Source organism: Verticillium alfalfae, genomic scaffold, assembly GCF_000150825.1.
Source record: "Verticillium alfalfae VaMs.102 supercont1.1 genomic scaffold, whole genome shotgun sequence".
NCBI classification, from domain to species: Eukaryota; Fungi; Ascomycota; class Sordariomycetes; order Glomerellales; family Plectosphaerellaceae; genus Verticillium; species Verticillium alfalfae.
Window position 1 is genome coordinate 3,141,791 of NW_003315038.1, and position 23,897 is coordinate 3,165,687.

Consider the following 23,897-nt stretch of genomic DNA (forward strand, 5'->3'; position numbering starts at 1 on the left):
TCTTCACAGCCGGCAGCGTCTCCGTCTTTGTCCAGCGTGAGTTGCCGGCACGCAACACGCTACCGTTGAACCTTGTCTCGACCCCTGCGCCAGGCACAACACGAACATCGATGACAGCGGCAAGGGATTGGACCGCGCGGCCTTCGAGATGTCTCTCTGTCGCTGCTGACACGGGATGTTTACCCCCCGCGACGAGAGCCTTGGCAAGTGCAAGAGCTTCTTCCTCGTCGGCACCACTCGAAACCTCCTCGGCCACCACGTACAAGTCGCCCTCGGTGATGGTACCTGTCTTGTCAAAGATGACATCAGTGCACTTACGAGCACTTTCAGTGCAGTCTGCTGACTTGATGATGATTCCACCTCGGGCAGCGATGCCGCCTGCAATGACAAGGACCATGGGAACGGCCAGGCCGAGAGCACAGGGACAAGATACAGCAAGTACCGCCACAGCATACGTGATGGCGTCAGCAACAGCCCTGCCGGTCTTCTCGTTGCGTACACGAAGACCGATCACGACCCAGATGATAACGACAAGGACAGCAACGGCAGAAACTACTGGCACAAACCAGCTGGCCACTTTGTTGGCTAGGTCTTGAATCTTGGGCTTCGAATTGGTGGCCTCCTCGACCATCTGTGCAATATCTGTGACCGTGTTCTTGCCGGGGAGACGAGTGAGCTGGGCGGTGATGACCCCGTCGCCGTTGACCGTTCCAGCAATGACGTAGTCTCCCGATTGCTTGGGGACAGGGATTGACTCGCCTGTCAGCATCGACTCATCGACCTCGCTGTGGCCTGAGAGCACAAACCCGTCCGTCACCACACGGCTGTGCGGCGGAATCTTGAATGTGTCGCCGTACTGAAGAAGACGGGCATCAATCTCAAGGTCCTTGCCTTCTTCCACCAATACTGCATTGCTGGACTGCAGAGATCGCATGGACACAGCCCCAACAGCCTTGACCCTGGCATATGTTGCAATCAGACGGCCGAGAAGGATCAAGGTAATGAGCAGGGTACTGGTCTCGAAGAACTCCTTTGTTTCCAGCGGTTTGTTGGCCATGCGAAAACCAAAGGCAACAATCGAGTATAGATATGCTGCTGTGATGCTTATGACGACTAGCATGTCCATCTCGAGAACATGACTGAAAACAAGAGCGGAGAGCGCTGGTTGGTAAAACTCGGGTACCGCGATGAACTGCACGAGCGTTGCCAGGACGATCGACACATAGGCTCTGGTCTTGTCGTCAACGAGGTTGTCGCCCCATGCAAGTACCACGACCGGGATGGTCAATACAGCGGCCAAACAAGTCTTCAGTAGCTGGTCGAATAATCTTTTGCGCCCACTCGCCAAAGACGGGTCGGCCTGAGGTGGCGCGAGACCCTCCGTGCGATCGTGAATCTTGTCAAACAAATCGCGGGCGCCGATAAAACTTGGATCATACGACAGCCTCACGGTTTTCTTGTCGAGGATCATGGCATCCATGATTCCATCCGTTGGCTCGTCGACGAAGGCTCTTGCGGCAAGTCCCGAGGCCAATACATCGAGGTGAAAGTCCCCGCCTGCCAGTCGGGTTATCTGAAAACCAGTCGAACCCTCAGCAGCTTTGATGACGTCCTTGGCTTTGTTGACAGATAAGTCGACACTGAAGTCGGCGTTGCTCATGACGAAATTGACGCGTACTTCAGAGACACCCGGAGTAGCCTTGAGAATTCGCGTCAATTTGTCGCCGCAGCCTGAACAAGTCATGCCGTTGACGCTGACGGCGACCATCTCGATACCAGAGCACTCCTCGAGATCCTTCTGCTTCTCCCGGGATCCGCGGAGATCAGGGGGCGAGGCCCTGGCTGCGACATTTGGTGCGTTTGCTCTTTGTTTTTGAGTAGTGCAGCAGCTAGACTCGTTCACCTTCGCGGTGGTGATGGGCAAGTCATCGGTTTTGCTTCCGCATTGCGACTTGGCCTGCGGCTCCTGTCGGAGCGTTCTGCTCGTCTTGGAAGTCGATACACCGCTGGAGCAGGTCACCTTGTTTTTGGCCTGAGGAGCAGCCGCCCTACGAGCAGCACAGCAGGAGGTCTGGGTGAGGCCACTGTTCAAGATGCTGCGGCAGATGCATCGGGCTTGTTCGATGTATGCTTCGTAGCGGCTCATTGCGCTCTGGAGATGGGATGTACAAGCGGAGTTAAGGTGTTGGCCGTCTTTGTCGTGGGCATGGTGGTGGCCTTCGGCTTCTACACAGCTCATATTAGCACAAAGCACATCAACGGGACGTAATGTGTTAGGCACTTGGCTCTCAGTGTGGAGGACTCTTACCGTTGTGATCGATATCCTCGTCGCAAGCCTTCTCGCACTCCATGGCCGCGACGGCCCAAATGCATTTTTCTGCACAGCCTACAGTCAGCTCGTGATCCATCTGTGAAAGCCACGTAGCTCTCCAAACCCATTCAATCTGTGGAATTGCGCGGGCAAGGACATACCGTCACACTTTTCCTCGTCTTCGCAGCAAGTGGTTGCATCGGAGCTGATGCTGGGCGAGCGGTTCTCGTTGCCGCAAGCATCTTTCTCGCCGCCACAGCAGCCTGCGGAAGCCTTTGTCTGACTTTCGCAGGTGTTTGCCTGAGCCTTCTTATCACAGCATCCATCACTGCAAGAAGCAGCTGGTTTTTCTGTCGAACAAGCACCATTTTCGTCGGCGCAGCAGGCGTCCTCACATGATTTGGCGGTTTCTTCGCTGAGGTTCTTGTTCTTGGGCTGATCGCCACAGCAAGCGTCTTTGCAGGCGTCAGGGGCTGTTTTGACGGGAGCGACCTCCTTCGGTTCAACAGAACAGCAATTGTCCTTGCAGATATCCGAAATTGTTTTATCGAGACTGGTTTCCTTTGAATCAGAGCAGCAACCGTCTCGGCAGGCATTAGGGACTATGTTAACGGGAACAACCTCCTTCGACTCAACAGAACAGCAACCATCCTTGCAGTCGGAGGGAGCCGTTTTATCAAGGCTGGCCTCCCTTGGATCAGAGCAACAGGCGTCTTTACAGGCGTCAGGGGTTGGTTGGACGAATCCGACCTCCTTAGGCTGATCACCACAGCAGCCGTCTTTGCAGGCGTCAAGGGCTGTTTTGACGGGACCGGCCTCCCTGGATTCAACAGAACAGCAGCCGTCCTTGCAGCCATCAGAAACCGGTTTATCGAGACTGGTTTCCTTTGAGTCAGAGCAGCAATCGTCTTGGCAGGCGTTGAGATTTGGTTTAGTAGGTTTATTGCCACAGCAGGAACCGCCTTCCTTGCAGTCGTTGTCCTTGTCGTCGACCTCCGAGGTCAGAGAAGAAGAACACGACTTGGCGGGATCTGCACCAGGCCCAGTGTCAGTGGTGCCAAAGCAGCCAGTGCTGGCTGCAACAACGGCAGGAGACGAGTCTCCACGAGGGGCGATGTTATCGCCTGAGCAGCACCCGGAACCCATTGTGTAGTTAGGGTCCGTAGTAGTGTCGGAGCTCAGGCTAATAAATGCGTGTAATTGTGTTGATGATTCGTATTTTGAAAGGATTTGAGGGAAGCAACGAAAGATGGTAACCGAAGAGAGAGAGCAGAGAGAGAGAGAGAGAGACAGAGAGAGAAAGAGGAAAAGTGCAGTGGATGGACACACTTATGCAAACTCGCCTGGCGTGGTGGCTGTTGCTTCCCTCTCCGAATTTCAAGCTCCGAAACCGAACGCCGACAACCGGGTGGCTCTTTCCCAACACTTACTTTTCTGGCTTTTGCAGCCCCCGATTCGCAGGGTCCTATGGCTTTACTCTTCCAGACCGGGGGCGGCCCCATCGGCTCCATTTCAGCTGCAGCGGTGCAGCGGCAGCCCCATCACAAAGGCCTGACACGTCCCCGTGTGTGTGTGTGTGCGCGTGCGTGCGTCCTACGTATGGCTTCCCTTTGGTATCACCTCTGCCCTCTTCGGATCGGACTCAACATGCCCCGCCCCAGCAAAAGAACGGCCATCGGCAGGAGGGCATCGCATCTGAACCGTGTGTAACTTGCCCTGTCCCGAATGGGGAGCCAAAATGCAACGGTGGCAACGGCGTCTTTAAACGGGCCTGAAACTCGTCTTTTCGGCCTTAATGCAATTTCCCGAGCGGCGGGTTGAATTCACCGACGCGGCCGGGTGGACCTCCGCCATTGGACCTCCGATCCGGCCCCACTTGAATTCACCGAGCGATGACCATTTGCGCGCATGGCTCGGGGAAAGGCAGGGCGGAATGACCTATACCAAGTGTCCTTATACGCCATTCATCTGCACAATGCAGAGATACATGTAACATAACGATGCTTCTTGCACACCGCACATGATCGCTGCATCGCGGGCCACGGCATGAGTCGATGCGTACAGCTGCGCCCCCCGCCATTCATGTACAGGTGCCAGTACCAAAGGTCCCCCAAGGAATTGCCCTTACAGCCTTACAGGTCCCATGTGAGTTGGTTTGTCAAAACCACGTACAGCAAGGTAAACTCAACTCAAAAGTACCGCGAAAATATGCTCAGAAAGCCAAAGCTCTTGGCCTCAAGGGCGGCATCCATCAATTACCTCGCATGCGAGCGGAACAACAGGGCGTCACCGACCCAGCCTCTATCGGATTTATGTACAGTGGGGAAAGTGGCTCCAACGAGAGAGCTGTCTCCCAGACACTCATGGTATCACAAAAATTCCCTTCGTCCCCCAAATCTCCTTTCTTCTAAAAGGCCATCCCAACGCTGGGACGCCGGAGCGTCTTGGCGCCTCGCTCCTTGCCAAAGGTGCTGACGCGCTCGAGTGGCACCTCCTCGTGCTGTTTCGTCAACGGCGTGCTGCCAGGCGACCAAGTCGTCGTGGGCGCCGTCTGGCCCTCATCTTCGGACGTCCACGTCGAGACCGTCGCGGTGCTGTCAAAGCTTCGCCTGCCTCCTGCACCCTCTGGGGGCGACACGCACTGGTAGAACCCTTCGCGGCCCTTGACAGGTCGTGGCAGGTTCGTAACAGAGTCGAAGCTCATGTCGCGCGAGTGCTCAGCGGCAGCGGCCCCGCCAGGGAAGAGCCAGCTGGATACGCGAGAGAATGACTTCTTCTTGCGCAGAGGGGGGCGTAGCACCAGGGGCAGGGGCGGCGGTGGCTGGTGTTCTGGACCCTCGCGGCTCGGGGGTGGGGTGATGAAGGCCGCAGAGGCTTCGGCGAACGTCTTAGCACGACGGGGGATGCGCACAGGCAACTGCGAAGGCGCGGTACGAGGGCGCTCCTGGCTCAGCCGCTCGGAGAACGAGGGCGCGGCCGGTGGCAGGGCTGGAACGGAGGGCATCGGCTCCAGTTCTGATGGGGCGGGCCGTTAGCAGTTGTGCGGGTTGGAGTGAGATGATTCTCATGCAAATAAATCTTACCAGTGGGCGCCATGGAGTGAGCAGTCGAGGGCCGACTGCTAGCGGCGTAAAGACTCTGACGCTCAATGGCATTGTCGATCTCCCTCTGAAGCTTTTCAACCTCGTTCATGGCACTAGCAATGCGCACCTTCATCTCGGCAACGTTGGGTGCTGTGTAGGCCCGGGCTCTCGACTTTGGTGGTACCCTTGGTGGCGACTCTTCATAAGAGGTTTGCGGTGACGCCGTTGGTTTGCGGGGGATGTGAAACGACATAGAGGTGTAACTTAGTTGACGGTTCAAAGTGAAGTCGTCGACGCGGCTTTCCGGCAGCCGGGCCGCCGACGGCGCGGTGATGATGCTGGGATACTCAAAGTGCGGCAGGATGGGCGAGAGCTCATTGTGCGGCATGTAAATGCTCAGCTCAATCGGGCGGAAAGATGGCGGCAAAGGCGGCCGTCTAGATACGCTCTGCATGCGGCTGTACTGGGGAAATTGAAAAGATTCTGAATGGAGGTGGCGAAAGTTGGACGGGGCGGATATTTGCGGCCGGCGCGGTGCTGTGTTGGAGGAGGATCGTAGCCGTCTTCTCACAGAGAGACTGGCGCGGACGGATGATGCAAAGCTCTTCTTCGAGGCATGTCCCTTTTCTGATGATGTAGCGCTACCTGATCGGTGAGGCTCCTGTCCTCGACCGGCGTACGGCCTCGGCACGGGCAAAGGCTGGTCGCGTAGCACCCTCATCGATCTCTTCTCTGCCATTACTTCTGGGTGGGTCAACATGCGTTCACTTTCCGTCGGCATGGCTCTCGGGCGACACAATACGCAATGCGTCGTCGGATCCGTGTTCTGAGACTCACTTTGATCAGGCTTATCATCCAGACAGCCAGAAAGAGGTGCGCAGAGTTGAGAGACAGAAGAGCGCCATGTTGCGTAGGCTCCCTCCAGCATGCCACTCAAGCCCTTCATAACTGCTGGCAAGGTGTCGACATCCACATGCCTGGCTCTTTCTTCTGCAAGCTAAGAACACACGAACGAGAGAGGCGAAAACTGGAGCTGGTAGGGCGGGCAACAAATAACGAAAGACGGCCAGCGATCTGACGAACAGAATGAGAGAACCAGGGAACAGCTCAGGTGCCTAGACCCAGCAGCGGCGACGCGGCAGGAAATGCGAGACGGCAAGTAATTAAGAGTCAAGGCGACGCCGAAGACGAGTGCCCACTCGGGCTCATGTTGGATTCCCATTTCGACCTCACATCAGCGGCTTCATAGGCCAAGCTGAGAAAAGACGGTCGTGGGAGTTCGTCGTAGGGGTGCGCAGAGAGGCATATGATAGGCCGTGATGCAGCGGCCGCGGGCCAGTCGGCGCTTAGGATTGCAGAGTGTGGTCGGATTCGAATGGCTGGCGCTACACCATCAGATGGCCAGCCCCACCATGCCGACCCAGTATTGCCAGTCGTGTAAGATGCGGGTGATGGCTCAGCGAGTCGATGTCTTAGAATGCCTTGGTCTGGTCACTCGAAGCCACCAAGTCGCTGCCACAAGTCTCCGCGAAGGGGGTCGCGTGCGTGATTTAGATTGGGCGTCTGGCGAGAAGAGGGTTCCCCTTTGATCTCGACATGGATCCCATCCTGGAAGCCGTCACAACAAACAGCTCCCAGGAGCTCGTCCTGTAGAGCACGGCATGGCCTAAAACGTGCAACGTTGTCAGGAATTCCAGGACGCAGAGCCAATCCCCTGGCTGCTCCGAGACGCGGGAGACGTGCCCAGCGCGGCCGCGACCGTGACAGGGGTCCGCCGCCTCAATTTGCCGTGTTGTTCGGATCTGTCATCGCAAAACACGACCTGATGCTACACTCGGCGCCGGATCTGTTGTGCGCAGAAAAGCTGACTTGGCCGAACGTGAGAGGATGATGCATCAAAAGAAAAGGTGAGTGTGGATGCAGGGCATCGGCAAAACATTGTGGGAAGCCTAATGAGCAAGCAAAAGCCAGGTGCCGTTCTCCGGTAGGACAACAACGGCGCAGGCGGCGACGAAGTCAGAGAAGGCGAAGCCTTTGGTGTGGCCCCCTGTCTCTGCCTCTCCCTAATAATATCATCATGACGAGCCTTGATTGCTCGAGTCAAGGCTGGGTGCCCTCCGCAGGTAAGATAGGTACGTCAAGGTGGCTGAGAAGCCTTCTCTCACAGGCTTCGAGAAGCGGCTGATCGACCACGGATCGTCGAGAGCGATGGGCTTCCATCATCATCTGCCCATGGGGCTGAAGCTGAAGGTGTAGGGTCGGGATACAACCGATCTGGGAACTGACGATGGAAGCGGGCTGCGGCGGGCTTGGGTGCATTCAAGTGCATTCAGCTCGGGTGACGACCAGTGAGGGGTAGCACCCTCGCCATCACGTGCACAATCAAGTTACCTCAGCAGCCTCGAATCAAGAACGGGCCCACTTCGGCAAAAGTCGTTGTATCGGCGGAAGCTCTGGTTCCTGGCATGGAAGGTGGCTCCAGAAATTTTGGTGGTTGATGAAGAGAACACCTGGCTGTCTGAGTTCTGAGTGACGTACCTTTTTATTAGTACCCCAATCTGTCGAGGGACACGCACCAGAAGGGAATCACACCAGCAATCCGACCACCTGTCAAGTCGACCGACGCTGGGTCTCACGCTTTCTCTTGCAAGCTCATCCTTCCCTTTCCCTTTTTTGAGCACTCGCGTCAGCTATTCAGTGACCACCGTCAATCTCCGCCGACCAAGCAACCTCACGAACCGTCACCATGTCGATGCCAGGCCCGCCGCCGCCAGGCCAAGGTATTCCCTTGCAGCCTGGCCAGATGCCTTCTCCCGAGCAGATCCAAGCCATGCGAAGGCAGCTTGAGGCCGACGCGCAAAAGGCCGGCATGACCGTTCCCGAATTCGTCGACAAGCTGAGGGAGCAGGCCCAGGCGCAGAGGATGGCCGCTGCACAGAGGGCACACAGCAGGGAGGCCAGGAGGCCAGCCGGCAGCTGGCAGGCGCACCCCCATCAGCAGCATGTCCGCCTGTCTCGCCCCGGACCTCCTCCTGGAGCCCGTCCCGGTGCCGCTCAACCCATCACGCCCGGCCCACCAAACCCCGCGGCTCTGGCGCTCGCTACCTTCCTGCGCGGCCAGGAGCTGAAGCCGCGTACCTGCATTCTCAACGGCGAGCGCAAGGACATGTTCAAGGGTTCGTTTTCTCCCACTCCTCATATTGCCTCGACCCATTCTGACCCAGTCCCAGTCAAGCGTGCGCTGAGGGCGCTGCAGTCGCCCGCGTATGAGAAGGCCCGCAAGAAGAACCCCCTTCTGCCCGAGATCACCGACCGTGCCTCCCTCGAGAACACCTTTAAACTCCTGCCCATGTCGATGCTTGCGCTTCGCGTCAGCAAGACGGACGCCCATGAGGGCCACGATCACAAGAAACCCAAGCGCGTCAAGGGCCTCTGGACCGTCAAGATTGAGCCTCAGCAAGAGGCCAAGGAAGAGATGTACTACGTCTGGTTCTACGAGGGCAGCCAGGTCATGCGCAAGGTCTATGCTGCCATTGCCCTGCTCGTCATCTTCCTGATCGTCTGCTACCCACTGTGGCCCCTCAAGCTGCGCCAGGGCGTCTACTACCTCAGCTGGGGTTTCCTGTGTCTGCTTGGCCTCTTCTTCGTCATGGCCATCTTCCGTGTCATTCTCTTCTGCATCACATACTTTGTCGCATCACCTGGCCTCTGGCTGTTCCCGAACCTGTGGGAGGATGTGTCCTTCATGGACAGCTTCAGGCCAGTGTGGGCTTGGCACGAGGTGAGTTTGTCGTGCTCGACAATCGCTTAAGGATCATCCGCTAACAGGTATTCCCAACAGACTGCCAAGAAGGGAAAGAAGAAGAAGTCCTCCAGCGCTGCTCACGGCGGCAGCGGCAATGCTGGTGGCGCCTTCGCCGCCGCGACTGGTCAGCCCGCGCCCGCATCAGCCGTCACGACCGCGACCGACACGCAATTGGCGGCACAGCAACCTCAGCAGCGCGCCGGCTACAGCGCACCACAGGTGGAGGAGCTGGAGGATGACGAGGAGTAAAGGGGAGCGGGCTTTGTACAGTAGAGCAAAAGCATGGCGACGGACGGGAGGCGAGGGAATCTGTGTTCCACGGAGCATTTCTTTCTCTCGACATCTGCGAGGAGGGAGTTTGGCGTTTGTCCAACATGGTTTGTCAGACTTTCGATGCTCTGGCACACCAGGTCATCGGAAAAGGATACGGGTGCCAGTTTACAGATCGCGTTATACATGACCAGTGACCAGTGTGCTGCCATGGCCATGTCTATTATTCGAAGTGCACATGATGTCGCTCTTCCCAGGCTTATGTGAGACAAAGAGCACATAGCAACATGATGCTGTTTCGGCGTCGTTCGCAAAGTACGTACACATGCAGGGCATGGAGCTTGCCTTTCGTTCATATGGGCGGTATAGTAGGGAATGTGGCATAGAAGTCGGGCCGCGGTCGTGCACAGCTCAGATGCGGGTCCAAGCTTCCTCATACCACGCGGTTCATGGCTCCTACCTGCTCACCACTGGAACTGCGTGTTGGGATTTCACCTCAGGAATCATCATATCTGTCAAATCTCAACGGAGAACCTGTCCATCATCTAGAGCAGTGTACGACGCTGTTTCATCTCATAATTCTAAAGACAATTGAGGTCGGTTTGTCACTGACAGCTTCTCAAATATTCCTGTCGCGAGAACGCAGCTCAGAAGACCTTTCGTCGCACCCATCCACGAATAAGCTTGGTTAGCAGCACTCCCAGAGGATCCTCATGAGGTGAGTCCTTCATCAATTGAACCCTATTGCCCATCCATCTTCTTTTCGACCCTTACTTCCTTCAAACGATTGAGACACAGATGGTCATTTGAATGGTTCACGCTTCTTGTCGTGGCCGACGTAAGGCCAACTCATCCGAACCAAGGCCGATCCCAGCGTTCCTTTTCAATATCCTGTGCGACCCTTATACCAGCCTAGCACCATCCTCTTCGTGTGACATTCGCTGACAACCAAAAGATGGACTCAGCGGAGAGCATAATAGCGGAGCAAGCTCCAGCACACACCGTTAACGGCGGTGGCGCTGACCTCCCCGTTGCGCCGGAGAAGGTGAACGGACATAGTGAGCCGGTCGTCAAGCCTCCATTCTCATGGCTGTGAGTGTGTCCGCGCTAGTCAGTCAAGCCGTCCACTGACATCAGAAGCCAACCTCACGTTCAATTCGTTGTCATCCTGGTCGGATCCGACGAGATTCCGTTCGCCCTTCACCTGGATTTCATATGTGCTAGGTCAAAGTACTTCGAACAAAAGCTCCTTTCAACGCAGGACGAAAAGCCGTTCGAGCCCATCGTACGATTGCCCAACACGACGCCAGAAGTCTTCGGCTTCGCCCAAAATTTTCTCTACACCGGTCATGTCATCTCGGTGTCAGGCGAGACGCCCTCGTACGAGGTACTCATCGGCGTCTGGAAGCTTGGCCACATGCTGGATATCGATGGCCTCTGCGACAAGGCATTGGCCGCCATGTTGGATTGTAGGCGCATCACGAAGCACATTCCCGCGACGCCACTGCTCATCCAGGTCTGGGAGGATACCCCGGAAGGCTCGTCGATCCGCAAGCTGCTGCTCTCGTGGGCGGCCGAGTACATGAGGGCATCCGAAACACGGGCCGAGTTTGCCAAGTCCCTGCCGCAAGAGGTCCTCAGCGAGCTTGTCATCATCATGAGCTCGCTCGAGTCTGCACCTCCTCCAGCTCCGGAGCCCTCGCCGGATACAGCGCAGCCGGCGTCGGCACCGGGCACTGCGCCCCGGAAGAGTGTACATTACCTTGAGGACGACAGCGACGATGAGCGTGCACGCGGGGCGAAGAAGTCTCGTCGTGTGTCTGCCGTGGCACCAGCCGTGGCCAACACGCCTCCCGCTTCGATGGAACGTAAGCCCCCCACGGTTCGCAAGCCTGTCAAGGCCGCTCTGCCAAAGCGACGGTCCAGCGCCGCTGTGGCGATAGCAGACGGCGATATCAGTACGGAGAGAAAGGTCGAGTTTTGTGCAGATCTTCTGGAAAGGATGCTTTCTGGGCCAGGTACATACTCTCGTATTCGCGCGGCTAGGAGAAGCTCGTCACTAACCATATGCCAGGCTTTTGGACCCGGCTTGTTGGCCCTTTCAAGGATCCTGTTGATCCTGAGAAGGACCACGTGCCAGACTACTTTGAGAAGGTCAAGAAACCGATGGATCTCGCAACGGTCAAGCTCAAGATGGACCGACGAGAATACACCAACGAGAATGAGTTTGCAGCGGACGTGCGGCTAATCTTTGAGAACTGTTACACATACTGGAACAGAACCGACCCCATGTGGGCAGCTTGCGAGAAGTTCCAGAAGACGTTTGAGGATAAGTACAGCCAGATGACCAAGACTATCACCAAGCTCATGCGGGAGCCTGCCGACTGAAGAATGAACTGTTGGCACACTGATTGCGTATTGTCGCGGGTGCGAGGGCTTGTCTTGTTCGGTGCCTGAAAGGCGAAGGATTCCAAATGGCTTTACACTTTCTTCCTTTTTCTTTCCTCAACTTTGGCTTCAAAGTGTACCATCAACTAACTGACTGTATTCCTACCAAGTATACCCAGATCGATACGACGTCGAATGTACTTGTAGAGCCTGGTTGCGGTTTAGCAGTTTGCGAAATTAATGTGTTGCTGATTTCCGAACCGAACCACACGGTTCTTTCCACCCGGATTGACTGACGGAACTGTGAAGCGAGTGGCCTCAGGGCCAGAGGTCCTGAGGTCCTGAGGCAGTTCTGCGCTCGGGATGCATGGTGACAACGGCCCGTTTCAAGCTCCTTGCGCAAGCAAGCTAAGGTGTTTCTCCAGGGCGTTCAGGGCGACCGTAGTGTCTCAGCGATCGCTCTCAACACCCATTCGCAGTTGTCACGACCAAGGGTCACAGCATATTCGTCGGAGGGAGGCAGCGGAGGGCTCCCCACTTGTGTTACATTTGTTCGGCACACGACCGGCGGTTGATTGCCGTACAGCACGGCACAAACGGACGCAGGGCTCGGGGGTGATGAGACTGAGACCAGATGTCTGCCGTCCTATAAGTACCAACTCGGTGGAGCAGCCTCTAATTATTGTCATCAGTCTCAGCGATTGTTGACTCGTGGGAGGAATGACGAGGTGAACCAGTTGAGGGCCGTATGGGCTTGCAAGAATTTTCTTCTTCCCTTCGTGGAGGCATGAAAACGCGATCGCGAGATCAAAAGGCTCGTGGCTTCATTCGCGCCGTGGGGATCGTGGGGCCAGTAGTCGAGGGAGCGTGATGGTACTCATGCCCTCGAGACCTGAAACGCGGCAGCGCGACGGTGCTGGTCCTTGTTCTTTGATTCCCCATTGGTCAAAAGGAGAAGGAGGAACGACTGGCCTTGTACGCTGCAGACGCTGCAAGGTACCCGCTGGTCCGTGCTTCATGCGGCAGATAACAGCAGCCAGTCAGAGCGCATGACCCTAGTCGTGCTTGCAGGACTTCATCTCCTAAGATTGGTCCTGGCGAGACTGCTCATTTCCCCTTATCCCGGACATGATGGGGACGTGGCGACTAAGAGGTCTGGATTCGTTTCTTTTCGGTTTCGGCCCCCCGGCCTTCCCCCTCGAACTGTTGTCAAGTCAATGAAGTCAGTGCCCAGTGGACGACGATGACGATACTTGTGCTGGCCGGCGCTTGGGAGGGGCGGATCTGCAGGTTGCGTTGGATGTGATGGAGTGAGCGACGCTGCTGCTGATGTTCTATTTGGGTAACAACCATGGCACAGCTTGACATGGTGATGGATGAAGGGAAGGAGAGGCAAGTCTGACTGCCAACTCAGCAACCACGTTGTCGCACAGCACTTGCCCAACGCACTGGCAAGGTGAGGCGTCTGACCCAGAAGGAGGAGGCCAGGTGGTCCCCTTCCCCTGGCCAGTGTTTCGGTACAATCCACGGTTGTCGTGACCCTCACCTCACTGCGCTTGTTGGTCGCTACTACCTCTCGCTGATGAGTCCTGCCCAAGGGAGAAGGCCAGGCCGGCCGAGCTTGCCTGCGATTGTCTCGCCCATCAGACTATCAGACGGGACAGCGCGGCAACACAGCAATCTGGAAGTTGCTGCCGCGATTCTGACCACTCTCAGGGCGAGCGACAAGGAAAGGACAGGCAAAGACAGGGAAGGTGCCAAGTCTCGCCAGAACCCATGTCAAATTACAGAGGCGATCCTTTCCAGCACATGGGCAGCACGGGCAACATGGGCAACATGGGCAGCGTGGGCAGCGTGGGTGTGGGCGAAGCGCACTGCCCCTTCCCTGAGCCCGTGCTCGCCCATTTTCCCTCTTCACTGCCCAAAACCCCAGCACTGGGCCCGAACCCCCTCGTCTGTTCTCCGTTTCCACCTCCTGTCACCCCCATCGTCGTCAAACCTCAGGTCCCTAGGCTTTTTCAGCCCAGTCATTCTTTTTTCCCGCGACAGCAAACAGAGCTCATTTTTGGCTCATTCCTCTCATTAAACAACGCCAGAAACGACACGCTCTTTGAGAATCTCTACGCCGTCAGTCTTTCGCTTTCGCCCTCACCTACGACCTCATCGAGATACACCGTCCAAAATCACGCTCATCACCCTACACCATCACAATGCAGTACTCTCTGCATCTCTGAACCGTCCTGGTCCTCGCCACCCTCGCTGCCGCCCAGGAGTTCATCACCTTCACCCGCGCCAGCCAGTCCACTCGCGACTTTGGTCTCCTGCGCCGCCAATCTGATGGGTACCAGCCCGAGGACGAGGTCTGCGCCGGCGAAGGCAGCACTTGCGCCGAGGCTTGCGGCACCGGCTACCTTCAGTGCAGCTCCTCCGACTCTTCCGTCCACTGCTACAACCCGGCGGCCAACGAGTCTTGCTGCTCCACCGGCACTGGCAGTAAGTTCTTGTCAACGTGCTCCGTCGCGCGTGCTGTTCACTAACACCCTCTCAAGGCTCTTGCTTGGGTAATTTCTACTGCACCCACGACACCCAGGTCGAGACCTGGTGCTGCCCCAACGGTCTCAACCTCAAGGAGTGCGCCATCAAGTTTGGTGTCACCGGCGCCCTGACTTCCGACCTGCCCAAGGCCACCTCTACCTCCTCTGCCTACAAGCTTCCCTCCACTACCACCACGAGCACCTCTTCCGTCATCGTCGAGACCACGTCCGCCCCTGTCATCGAGTCGAGCACCGTCGCTTCCATCAACAGCACGACCCATGTGCCTGTCACCTCGAGTGCGGTGCCCACTAGCCGCAGCACCTTGATCGCGGCTGCCAACACCACCTCTACTCGCGCCTCGTCCACCTTCCACTCTGCCGCGCCCACCGTCCTCGAGACGACCGCTGCGGCTGCCCCCTCGCCCAGCCAAGTCAACCAGGACTCTGCCGCGTTGGCCAACGGCCCCGCCAGCCTGGCCCTTGTTGCCAGCATGGCCTTCCTCTTCGCCCTCTTTTGATCATTGTCCGCTCATATCACTTCGGAACGTTGGGTGACCAACGTGTCACGACTGATGAGTCTGACGATAAGGAAAGGCGCTGGCGTGATGGGCACACAACACATGAAAAATTACGTGCATTGTTGCGATGTTGTTTGTTCGGCCTTTTGTTTGAACCACCTATGATTTCCTCCAACATGTGGAGCGACAACTTTTACGACATCCTGTTTCTGCGATAGCACTGGTACTACAGCTTGTACGGCAGGGCATAGGAGGAGGGGATTTGGAGAAGAGGTGGTTGGATTGGAGCTTTTTTGTTTTCCGTGCGCATATACCTTGGGACGCGATGTTGTACCTACGATTACGATTCCCCCCCGGTGAGGCTGTTCCTCGCCCGTACCTATTACCCCTTAATACTTCTCGCCCTGGTAAAGAATAACATCACGGCATTGCACACATTCAAGTGTCGTTCCCTTATGCTTCTAGTCGTGTCTTGGTGGACCCTACAATCCGGATCAGCAGAACTGTCAGGCGAGGCTCCACATTCCAGAAGGCGTGCGTGTTGGCATTCACCCCTCTGAGGCATGAACTCTACACGCCAGTTTCTATTCCACATTCATTCCGGCCACTTGGGGCTGCCTGTTTACAAATGATCAGCCACGACAGTTCTAGCCGGCGCTTCAACACGCGGAAGGCGTCAGACTGTGTGTACGTCACAGAACCCAACGAAGCATGCGCTTTGTCCAACTGGAGTCCCTCCGTGACATTCCCACACCTGACGTGACCTTGGGATTGACGTTAGTTTTGCTCCACGTTACATTCTCATTTCAACCCCGTCTGCTGCTCCTGTTAGACGGAGGCTTCACTCTCCCGTGGGTCGTGTTCGGTTCCTTATCGCTCTCGCAACGCTTCCATCGCGTATGACACTTGTCTTGATCGTGCCTCATCTCCCATCGAGTGGCTTTTGGAAATGGCTCGGGAATTGAAGGCCATATAGGGGATCAAGACTCCGAGGAACGCACGGCTCCTTCGCCTGTGGATGAAATGATGCCTAGTCGTGACCGGCCTGCTCAGCAGACGGTGAGCGGATGGATCTAGGCCGGTCTTTAAACAACATGACGAGAAGCTTGCTAGACCTCGAAGCTGTGTTTCCGTCAGCTAGAGAGCACAGGTGTCGGCAAGCAGTCTCGTTGGTGAGCTTGGGGCTGCGGCGATCTGGCTCACTGCCTTGCCTTCAACCTTCTTTTTAGGGTTCAGCGCCATGGGGTGAGCCGGTTCCCACGGTATTCGCAGTAGATAGCGCAGTCATTTTGCCGCGTTATCACCGCCGAGGCGTGGCTACTATCAGGTGTTTGGATGTTGGCATTGTCCGTTGTTGGGATGGTGAAGATCAGAGGTCTCCAATGCGAGACATGACACTAAAGTGATAGATAGGTATATTCACATCACTCATGAGAGCATGTGCAAGTATTAATATGAGTGCTACCCAATTTGTGAAGTCGATGAAACGACTGCCGAGATGTCGACCACAATTTGCTACAAAGTCCTAGAGCAGGTGCAAATGGCATGGATGAAGTCTGCGCGCCGAAAAGCTTTATCGCCGCGGGTTCCGCGTTAGTTGTTTGAACGAAACTTTGAGATAGAGGCCTGAGCTTGACAGGCGAACGGCATTTGGCTTGGCCGCCTTATACGCCACCCAAGTTCGGCTTCGGCGTAGGGTCATCCACGGTGGAAAAGGTTTTCAGTAACAAGGTGGAAGACGGCGAATGACATTATACGCCAGTGGCAATGGTGCGCTTTTTGATTTACATAAATGCCTTCGCGATGATGAATTGGTGGTCAGAGAAGTGGCTGACGCCTGGCGTTGACGTCCCCTCGATGCCTGGTTGCAAACTGCCGAAGTCTAATGACAAAAAGGAAAAGCTAGAGATATCGAGGACTGAATGATTTATAAAAGATACAGGCTCAGCGTCTTTTCATCGACTGTCTCTCTAGCCCTGGGAGCGCACACTGGGCATCGCAGGATTGAGTGGTTCACTTACACATGTTTGCCAAGAACCCGCCGGGAAAAAGGCATCTACCCAATCACATGCCTGGGTGAGAGCAACGACATCCAGAATGAACGACTCTGAGGATGCAGTTCACTATCGTGAAGTCGACCTCAGCCGTATAGAAGCACCGTCGACGCATAAGACATACATCATCTGCGCCTTTGCTGCCTTTGGCGGCATTTGTTTCGGGTACCAAACGGCTGTCATGTCCGGGCTCCTCGGCACCCCCTACTTCATCGAGCTGTACACCAATGTCGATTTCGATTATGCAACCTATGCGCCCGTTGACAAGAAGACGACCGAGTTCGGCCTTACCGCCAGCCACAAGGCGCTCATGACCAGCATTCTGGCTTGTGGTGTCTTGGTTGGAGCTCTCGTGGCTGGCGACATGGCAGATACCTTCGGACGGCGAAAGAATGTCATCCTCGGGAGCCTGATTCTCTGCGTTGGAAATGCCCTGCAGATGTGCGCCGAACACCATGTTGTATTGTTCGTGCTGGGGAGGCTGATCGCCGGCCTTGGCCTTGGCTTCATCTCGGCCGTCATTGTCATGTACATCTCGGAGATTGCCCCTAAGCGGTGTCGAGGGGCATTTATAGCCGCGTATCAGTTTTGTATCAGCTTGGGGGTTCTGCTGGCCAACTCGGCCGTGTACTCGGCCGAGGGTCGAGACGATAGTGGCGCCTATAGGATTCCGATAGGCGTCCAGTTCTTGTGGGCTATGATCCTAGGCATTGGCCTCGCCGTGTTGCGTAAAGTCCCTCCCCTCCCCCCTTTTTCTTTTGCACGGAAAGAAAACCATTAACGTTGGCAGCCGAATCGCCTCGATACTTGATTAAGAATGGTCAGATTTCGGAAGCCAAGAGGGCTTTGGCTCGCGTCCGGGGACAACCTATCGACTCTGAATGTGTACAAGATGAGATCGCCGAGCTAGTAGCCAGCCGCGAGTACGAGTTGTATCTCATCCCTCGCACCAGCTACATTGGCTCCTGGCTCCTGTGCTTCAAGGGTCCGATACGAAACGGCAGCAGTCCTGCTCGGCGCACGATACTCGGTATGTCCATCCAAATGATGCAGCAGCTGACGGGGATCAACTTTATATTCTACTTTGGCGTGACGTTCTTTCAGCAACTGGGCGCTGTCGACAATCCCTTTCTCATCGCGCTCATCTTCACGCTGGTCAACGTCTGCTCCACGCCCATCTCATTTTTCACCATAGACAGGTTCGGTCGGCGTCCTCTGCTCATCTACGGCGCCATCGGGATGATCATCATTCAATTCACGATTGCGTGCATCGGCATCACGGAGGGACGGCGCGATCAAAACAACCTCTTCGCTGTCAGGGCCATGATTGCCCTCATCTGCATGAACATATTCTGCTTCGCCATTACGTGGGGGCCAACCGCCTGGGTGGTAGTCGGCGAGTCGTTCTCCCTGCCCATGCGCTCGCGCGGCATCGGAATCTCGACGGCGTCAAACTGGTTCTGGAACTGCGTTATCGCCACGTGCACACCCTTTCTCGTCGGCGGGGACAAGGGCGAGGCGAACCTGGGGCCCAAGATCTTCTTCATTCTCGGCTCGACCTGCTGCCTCTCTCTTGCCTTTGCGTACTTTTTGGTGCCCGAGATGAAGGACTTGTCGCTGGAGCAGATCGAGATGATGATGGATGAGTCATCGCCTAGGTGCTCGCCGGCGTACAGAGTGCTCAAGGGGTTTACCCAGATGCGTGGCGACAGGGTGTTGCGCCAGATGCGGTCTGTTTCTGCTGATTGCAAGAGCAGCAAGTTGACGCCGCGATCTCATGTAGCCGAAGAAAGTGGTCGCTAATGGCTTGTCTGTAAGGTTCCAGCTTTTCTTTGGTGCGCGGCCGACGGGAGTCTGATGAGTCCTTGTATCATAAATATTCCCGTATGCATTTCAAGGCTGAGTGGTCGCCCCCTATCTTTGGTCTTTTGACATCCGGGACGGATGCGCCTTGATCATGCACTCACCATTTCGCCAAATGAGACCTCAAAGTGAAGTACTGGAAATAGACAGCCTGTTTCGGCAAATCAAGGCTTGCGAGTAAGCCAAAGAGGTTGTCTCGTCGATTCACGCAGCCAAGCAACACTTGTGAGTCGATTGAGCATCAAAGTGAAGGGTGCCCAGAGCGGCGCCTCTACGCTTTCAAGAAAAGGAATAAAGACGTGGCCAGTGCGACAGCCGATCAAAGCTCTGACCACGGATACGACATCACTTTCGAGCGTGTGCTGTAAGTATGTTGGAACCTTCATTGTGCCATTTCTTTGATGCAAACCTCCCATCGAAGTCTGCGATGATCGCAGCTCTCATGACATCTGTCTACATAGTGCACACCATGGGGACTATCGAACATCCAATTGGGGCGCTGGCGCAACGGTAGCGCGTCAGATTCCAGTTCTTTCTGGAGATTCCTGAAGGTTATCCGTTCGAATCGGGTGTGCCTCAATATGTTAACTTTTTTGCTCTTTTCCCTTTTGGGCAGGCCACCAAGCACTTGGAAGAATGAAATGACCTGTTAGAAGGCTCTACAGTAAGTGAGAGGCTTACTACATGACAGCGGGGCATGGGTGGGCGTCGATCTACTTGTAAATTGAGAGCTCTCTTATCTGGTGGGACATTTCTTTTGTCAATCGCTTGGCCACCTCTGCCTTTACGACGTGTGCAATCCGTTGTTTCGACCCTGGATTTTTGACCCGCTTCATTCACCCCCGCTTCAACGGACATGAGGGACCGGGTTTTGCCCTTTTCACCATCAAAGGGGCGCTGGCGCAACGGTAGCGCGTCAGATTCCAGTTCTTCTGGAGATTCCTGAAGGTTATCCGTTCGAATCGGGTGTGCCTCATTGCTTTTGCCGTTCCATGCATCATGCTTTGTACCCTTTTGCTCCTTCACGATGGTTGGAATTCGCTCATGATCCTGGCAGTGCGCTATGGGCGTGCAGAGTTGGGGGGCTGGCGCAACGGTAGCGCGGTAAGTGAAGGCCCTCACGTGGTGGTGGTTTAAGGCACGTTCTAATCCCCCCCAATAGTCAGATTCCAGTCATGGAGTGTCCTGAAGGTTATCCGTTCAAATCGGGTGTCCCTCATCTATCTTTTTGGTGATCTTGACTGCGGCCAGGGCGGGTCGCGCAGTAGTCTTTTTACGTTTGGGTGCTAACAAGTCCCGGTCCAAAGCTTCCTCTATCATCAAGCTTGGGAGTCAACAGAGGGTATCCAGAGAATTGTGGAGAAAACAGCTTGAGGGTGAGGTTGTGTTCTTTTCATGTTCCCCTCAGCCTGGAGTCGTTGAACGGAGCATCTGAGACCCGATCATGCGTCGTGCCCCTCATGCTGCGGATGCAATGTGGGGTTCGGCAGCCGTGGACATATGAAGGGCGTCTTCGACCCCTAATTCCGGCGTGAGTCACCTGGCGAGACGGCCGCGACTCACTGGACGGGGCATTGGTCTGCTAGCCTACGTGCGTGCCTAGGGACTTGATTCCTTACCTGAGGTGGTTGCGGGGACCTAAGGTACCTACCTAGGAAAGGTACCTTAGGTACCTAGGTAGATGGGCTGGGCAAGTTGGCCAGCAGGTGTCTTGGGTGATCTCCCTCCCCGAAAGGGTCCCTTGGCGTGGTACATCTCTCTCCTCTAGCTCCCGTCTGAGGAGGTACAGCCCGACGTCACTTGCCACTTACGGACGGCACACCAACACCTGCTCCCAAGCATTGAGAATCAAAACTTGACTCGGCGAGATGAAAATGCCAACGGGCCATCCATCAATTGACATGCTGCCGGGAGATGATAAAAGCCCCCATGGCCAGCATCTCCTCATTGTGCCACTTTATTGACCTCCAGATCGGCCGGCACCGATAAAAAGACGACGCTCGTTCGACAGCAAGCAACCCTTGCAGTACCGACAACCCTGAACCCCCAGCAGAGCATTCATCAGCAGCACCATGTTGACTTCAATTGCATCCGAATCCGTCGCCACCATCTTGTGCACCAGCAAGCAGACGCGCTTCGACATCAAGACGGTTGACTACCGCGAAGTAGGCTGGCCCGTCCTGCGAGGCTCGAAAACATACTGACACGCCCAGCTCGACATCGACGGACTCTGCATCACCGTCGCCGCCGGCCCAGCTTCGGAAGCCGCATCGGGCGAACCGAAGAAAAAGGTAGCCGCCTCCAAGGCAAAGGCGAAAGCGCGCGCCGAAGGCCTCGAGCTCCTGTCTGATGCCAAGCTCAGGCTGAAGGCTGGCCAGCGGTATGCCCTCGTGGGCAGGAACGGCTCCGGAAAATCAAGTGAGTCTCTCGTCTCTCCTACTCACGAGAAGACGCATCTCTTCTACTCACGAGACTACCTGCTGACGATGCGCCAGCCCTCCTCAAAGCCATTGCCGAGAAGCTCATCCCCGGCATACCCGAAGAGGCGCGCATCTCCATCTTGCAACAGACGGATGCCCGTGGCACCAACACCGACGCACCCCCGCCGGGGGCTGCTTCGAGTGCTGAAACGCCATCTCGTGAGCAGGGCTCGGTGCTCGAGGACGTCATTGAGAAGGCCACGGCGCGCTCCGATGTCGAGCAGGACATCCGGGCGCTGTCAGCCGGCATCAATGCCACGGATCCCATGGGCTCCGTGCGGGCTCTTCGCACCATCCGCCACGCGAGGAATCAAAAGCACCTCTTCCAGCTCGACAAGGATGCGCGGCTGCGAAGTGGCGCCCGCGGCATGGCGGCGCGTAAGGCCTTGACGGCCTTTGAGAAGACGACGGCCGAGTCCAAAGCCATGTGAGAATCTTTACTGTATGAGCCTGGCAGCAGAACTCTGCGAAACTGACACATTTCAAGGATCGAACAAGCAGGGGAAGACATCTCGCCTGAAACATTGAGGGACGAGACGCAAGAGGCTCTCGACATGATGGCAGACCTGCAGCTGCAGGTTGAGCCCACAAGGATGGCCGAGATCGAGTCTAACGCCAAAAAGATCTTGACCGGTCTGGGCTTCACCGACGCGTACATGGCGAAGCCAGTTACGAGCCTGTCGGGCGGGTGGCGCATGCGAGCAGCCCTTGCTACGGCTTTGCTGCAAGAGACGGATATTTTGATTCTCGACGAGCCGACCAACTACTTGGACTTGCTGGGAATCATTTGGCTACAAAAATATCTCGAGTCTCTCGACGACGATGACGCGGCACCGACTCTGATTCTCGTCTCCCACGACCGAGATTTTATCAGCGTCTGCACCGACTTGCTCATTGTCAAGGACAAGCAGCTGACCTATTTCCACGGAGATTTGCCCACCTATGAATCGTCCCTGTCTGAGAAAAAGCTCTACCTGACCAAGATGCAGGAGGCACAGAACAAGCAGAAGGCCCATATCCAGCAGAGCATCCAGAACAACATGAAAGCCGGCAAAGCGAACGACGACCAGAACAAGCTGCGCCAGGCCAAGTCGCGGCAGAAGAAACTCGACAACCGCATGGGCCTGACGGTCAGCGCTAAGGGCGGTCGCTTCAAGCTGAACCGCGACCTGGCCGGATACCACCTCACGGCGCGCGCGGAAATCGATGTGCCCCAGGATGAGCGGTCTGTGAGCTTCATCATGCCGCAGCCGCCGGACCTGCGCTTCCCGGGCGCACTGCTGTCGGTGGAGAATGCCACGTTCCGCTACCCAACAAAGGTGAGGACCAAGACGCCCACGCCGCCCGTGCTGCAGAACGTCAGCCTGACGGTGCACATGGGGGATCGCGTCGGCATCCTAGGCCTCAACGGCGCCGGCAAGTCGACTCTGATCAGGCTTCTCGTCGACGAGACAAAGCCGACCTCGGGCACGGTGACGAGGCATCCAAGGCTGAAGCTGGGATACTACTCCCAGCACGCGGTCGAGGCGCTGCAGGCGATGGGCCGCGCCGACGAGTCGTTGACGGCTCTGTCGCTGCTGACCAGCGAGGTGGAGGGCGAGCTCGACGAAGGCGAACTGCGGCGGCCTGCTTGGATCGCTCGGGCTGCCAGGTCGCACGGCATCAGACGTGCCCCTGACCAAGCTCTCGGGCGGGCAGCTCGTGCGGTGCGAGCTCGCCAGGCTCCTCTGGAATTGCCCGCAGTGCCTCATCCTCGACGAGGTGACGACGCACCTGGACTACGAGACGGTCACGGCCATGCGCGAGGCGCTCAGTGACTGGGAGGGGGCGGTGGTACTCGTGAGCCACGACCGGTGGTTCATGCGCGGGGCGGTGGAGGGCCAGATAGAGGACAGCGACGACGAGGCGGAGGATGACTCGGAGGATGAGGCGGTGCCGCGGCGACGCATGGTGTACAAGCTACGGGCCGGCAAGCTGAGCAAGCTGGAGAGAGGGACGACGGAGTTTGAGGAGAGCGTCGAGAAGAGGGTGGCCAAGCTTCTGAGGGGCTAGCCCTGGTCAAGGATCGACTTGATGTTCACATCTCAGTGATTGATAAGAGTGTGTGATCCAGCACAACAACCTACCTTCTACGTACTATGCGTCGCCTGACAGTCATGATTCGTGCCGTGACGGGCGGAGAACCGAGTTGCGTGCCATCAAGGAGAACCCGCGATCAAGGGATCGACGACAACATCAAACAGTGCCCCCTCGACGGTCCGGATCTCAAAACTGCCACCCACGGGCACCTCGACAATGGTGCCATCGACACAGACCTTGCGCCACCGCGCGTCCTCCTCCCGGACTGTGACCGTGAGGGCCTCAACCTCCTCGTACGCAACGTCGTCCATGGCGACGTGCCGGCCGCCGTCATACGCCGCCTTCATGATGTCCATGGTGCGCTCGCCGCCGAGGGCGCCGAACCGCACGACGCGCAGGCGGCGGCCGAGCGGCGCGCTGTCGGGCGAAATGGTAAAGGTGCGCTCGAGGGCTCGACACGAGGGTCGCGAGCACATAGCCCCAGGTCGCCGCCGCCACCGCCACCGCCATCG

General features: G+C 56.6%; 8 protein-coding genes and 2 non-coding genes across 10 annotated transcripts in view; 7 read left to right on the forward strand and 3 right to left on the reverse strand.

Moving 5' to 3' along the window:
* The window catches only part of VDBG_00961 (copper-transporting P-type ATPase), a gene marked incomplete at both ends in the record, with an annotated part of 4,092 nt that extends 635 nt beyond the window's left edge, over positions 1-3,457 (reverse strand). The window contains 3 exons of the mRNA XM_003009232.1: positions 64-2,226; positions 2,309-2,377; positions 2,473-3,457. Coding sequence (XP_003009278.1) covers positions 64-2,226; positions 2,309-2,377; positions 2,473-3,457 — 3,217 coding nt within the window. The remainder of the gene's footprint in view (positions 1-63; positions 2,227-2,308; positions 2,378-2,472) is intronic.
* Positions 3,458-4,718: 1,261 nt separating this feature from the next.
* On the reverse strand, positions 4,719-6,133 carry VDBG_00962 (conserved hypothetical protein; the record flags this gene model as incomplete). The annotated part of the gene is made up of 2 exons (XM_003009233.1): positions 4,719-5,326; positions 5,395-6,133. 2 exons carry the CDS (start codon positions 6,131-6,133, stop codon positions 4,719-4,721), a joined length of 1,347 nt encoding a protein of 448 aa, XP_003009279.1.
* A 2,007-nt stretch (positions 6,134-8,140) lies between these two features.
* On the forward strand, positions 8,141-9,448 carry VDBG_00963 (translocation protein SEC62; the record flags this gene model as incomplete). Its single annotated transcript, XM_003009234.1, has 3 exons — positions 8,141-8,570; positions 8,625-9,175; positions 9,236-9,448. The coding sequence occupies 3 exons, from the start codon at positions 8,141-8,143 to the stop codon at positions 9,446-9,448; spliced, it is 1,194 nt and encodes a 397-aa protein (XP_003009280.1).
* Positions 9,449-10,424: 976 nt separating this feature from the next.
* VDBG_00964 (conserved hypothetical protein) lies at positions 10,425-11,857 on the forward strand (the record flags this gene model as incomplete). The annotated part of the gene is made up of 3 exons (XM_003009235.1): positions 10,425-10,561; positions 10,610-11,427; positions 11,544-11,857. The coding sequence occupies 3 exons, from the start codon at positions 10,425-10,427 to the stop codon at positions 11,855-11,857; spliced, it is 1,269 nt and encodes a 422-aa protein (XP_003009281.1).
* Positions 11,858-14,067: 2,210 nt separating this feature from the next.
* On the forward strand, positions 14,068-14,909 carry VDBG_00965 (conserved hypothetical protein; the record flags this gene model as incomplete). The annotated part of the gene is made up of 3 exons (XM_003009236.1): positions 14,068-14,072; positions 14,154-14,350; positions 14,407-14,909. The coding sequence occupies 3 exons, from the start codon at positions 14,068-14,070 to the stop codon at positions 14,907-14,909; spliced, it is 705 nt and encodes a 234-aa protein (XP_003009282.1).
* A 2,097-nt stretch (positions 14,910-17,006) lies between these two features.
* On the forward strand, positions 17,007-18,766 carry VDBG_00966 (myo-inositol transporter 1; the record flags this gene model as incomplete). Its single annotated transcript, XM_003009237.1, has 2 exons — positions 17,007-17,691; positions 17,754-18,766. 2 exons carry the CDS (start codon positions 17,007-17,009, stop codon positions 18,764-18,766), a joined length of 1,698 nt encoding a protein of 565 aa, XP_003009283.1.
* A 553-nt stretch (positions 18,767-19,319) lies between these two features.
* VDBG_15017 lies at positions 19,320-19,405 on the forward strand. The gene has a single exon. It is a non-coding gene; the product is annotated as a tRNA-Trp (tRNA).
* A 312-nt stretch (positions 19,406-19,717) lies between these two features.
* Positions 19,718-19,802, forward strand: VDBG_15018. The gene has a single exon. It is a non-coding gene; the product is annotated as a tRNA-Trp (tRNA).
* Positions 19,803-20,898: 1,096 nt separating this feature from the next.
* VDBG_00967 (ATP-binding cassette sub-family F member 3) lies at positions 20,899-23,123 on the forward strand (the record flags this gene model as incomplete). The annotated part of the gene is made up of 4 exons (XM_003009238.1): positions 20,899-20,991; positions 21,040-21,244; positions 21,322-21,733; positions 21,794-23,123. 4 exons carry the CDS (start codon positions 20,899-20,901, stop codon positions 23,121-23,123), a joined length of 2,040 nt encoding a protein of 679 aa, XP_003009284.1.
* A 381-nt stretch (positions 23,124-23,504) lies between these two features.
* VDBG_00968 (conserved hypothetical protein) lies at positions 23,505-23,861 on the reverse strand (the record flags this gene model as incomplete). Its single annotated transcript, XM_003009239.1, has 1 exon — positions 23,505-23,861. One exon carries the CDS (start codon positions 23,859-23,861, stop codon positions 23,505-23,507), a length of 357 nt encoding a protein of 118 aa, XP_003009285.1.
* Positions 23,862-23,897: the final 36 nt, after the last annotated feature.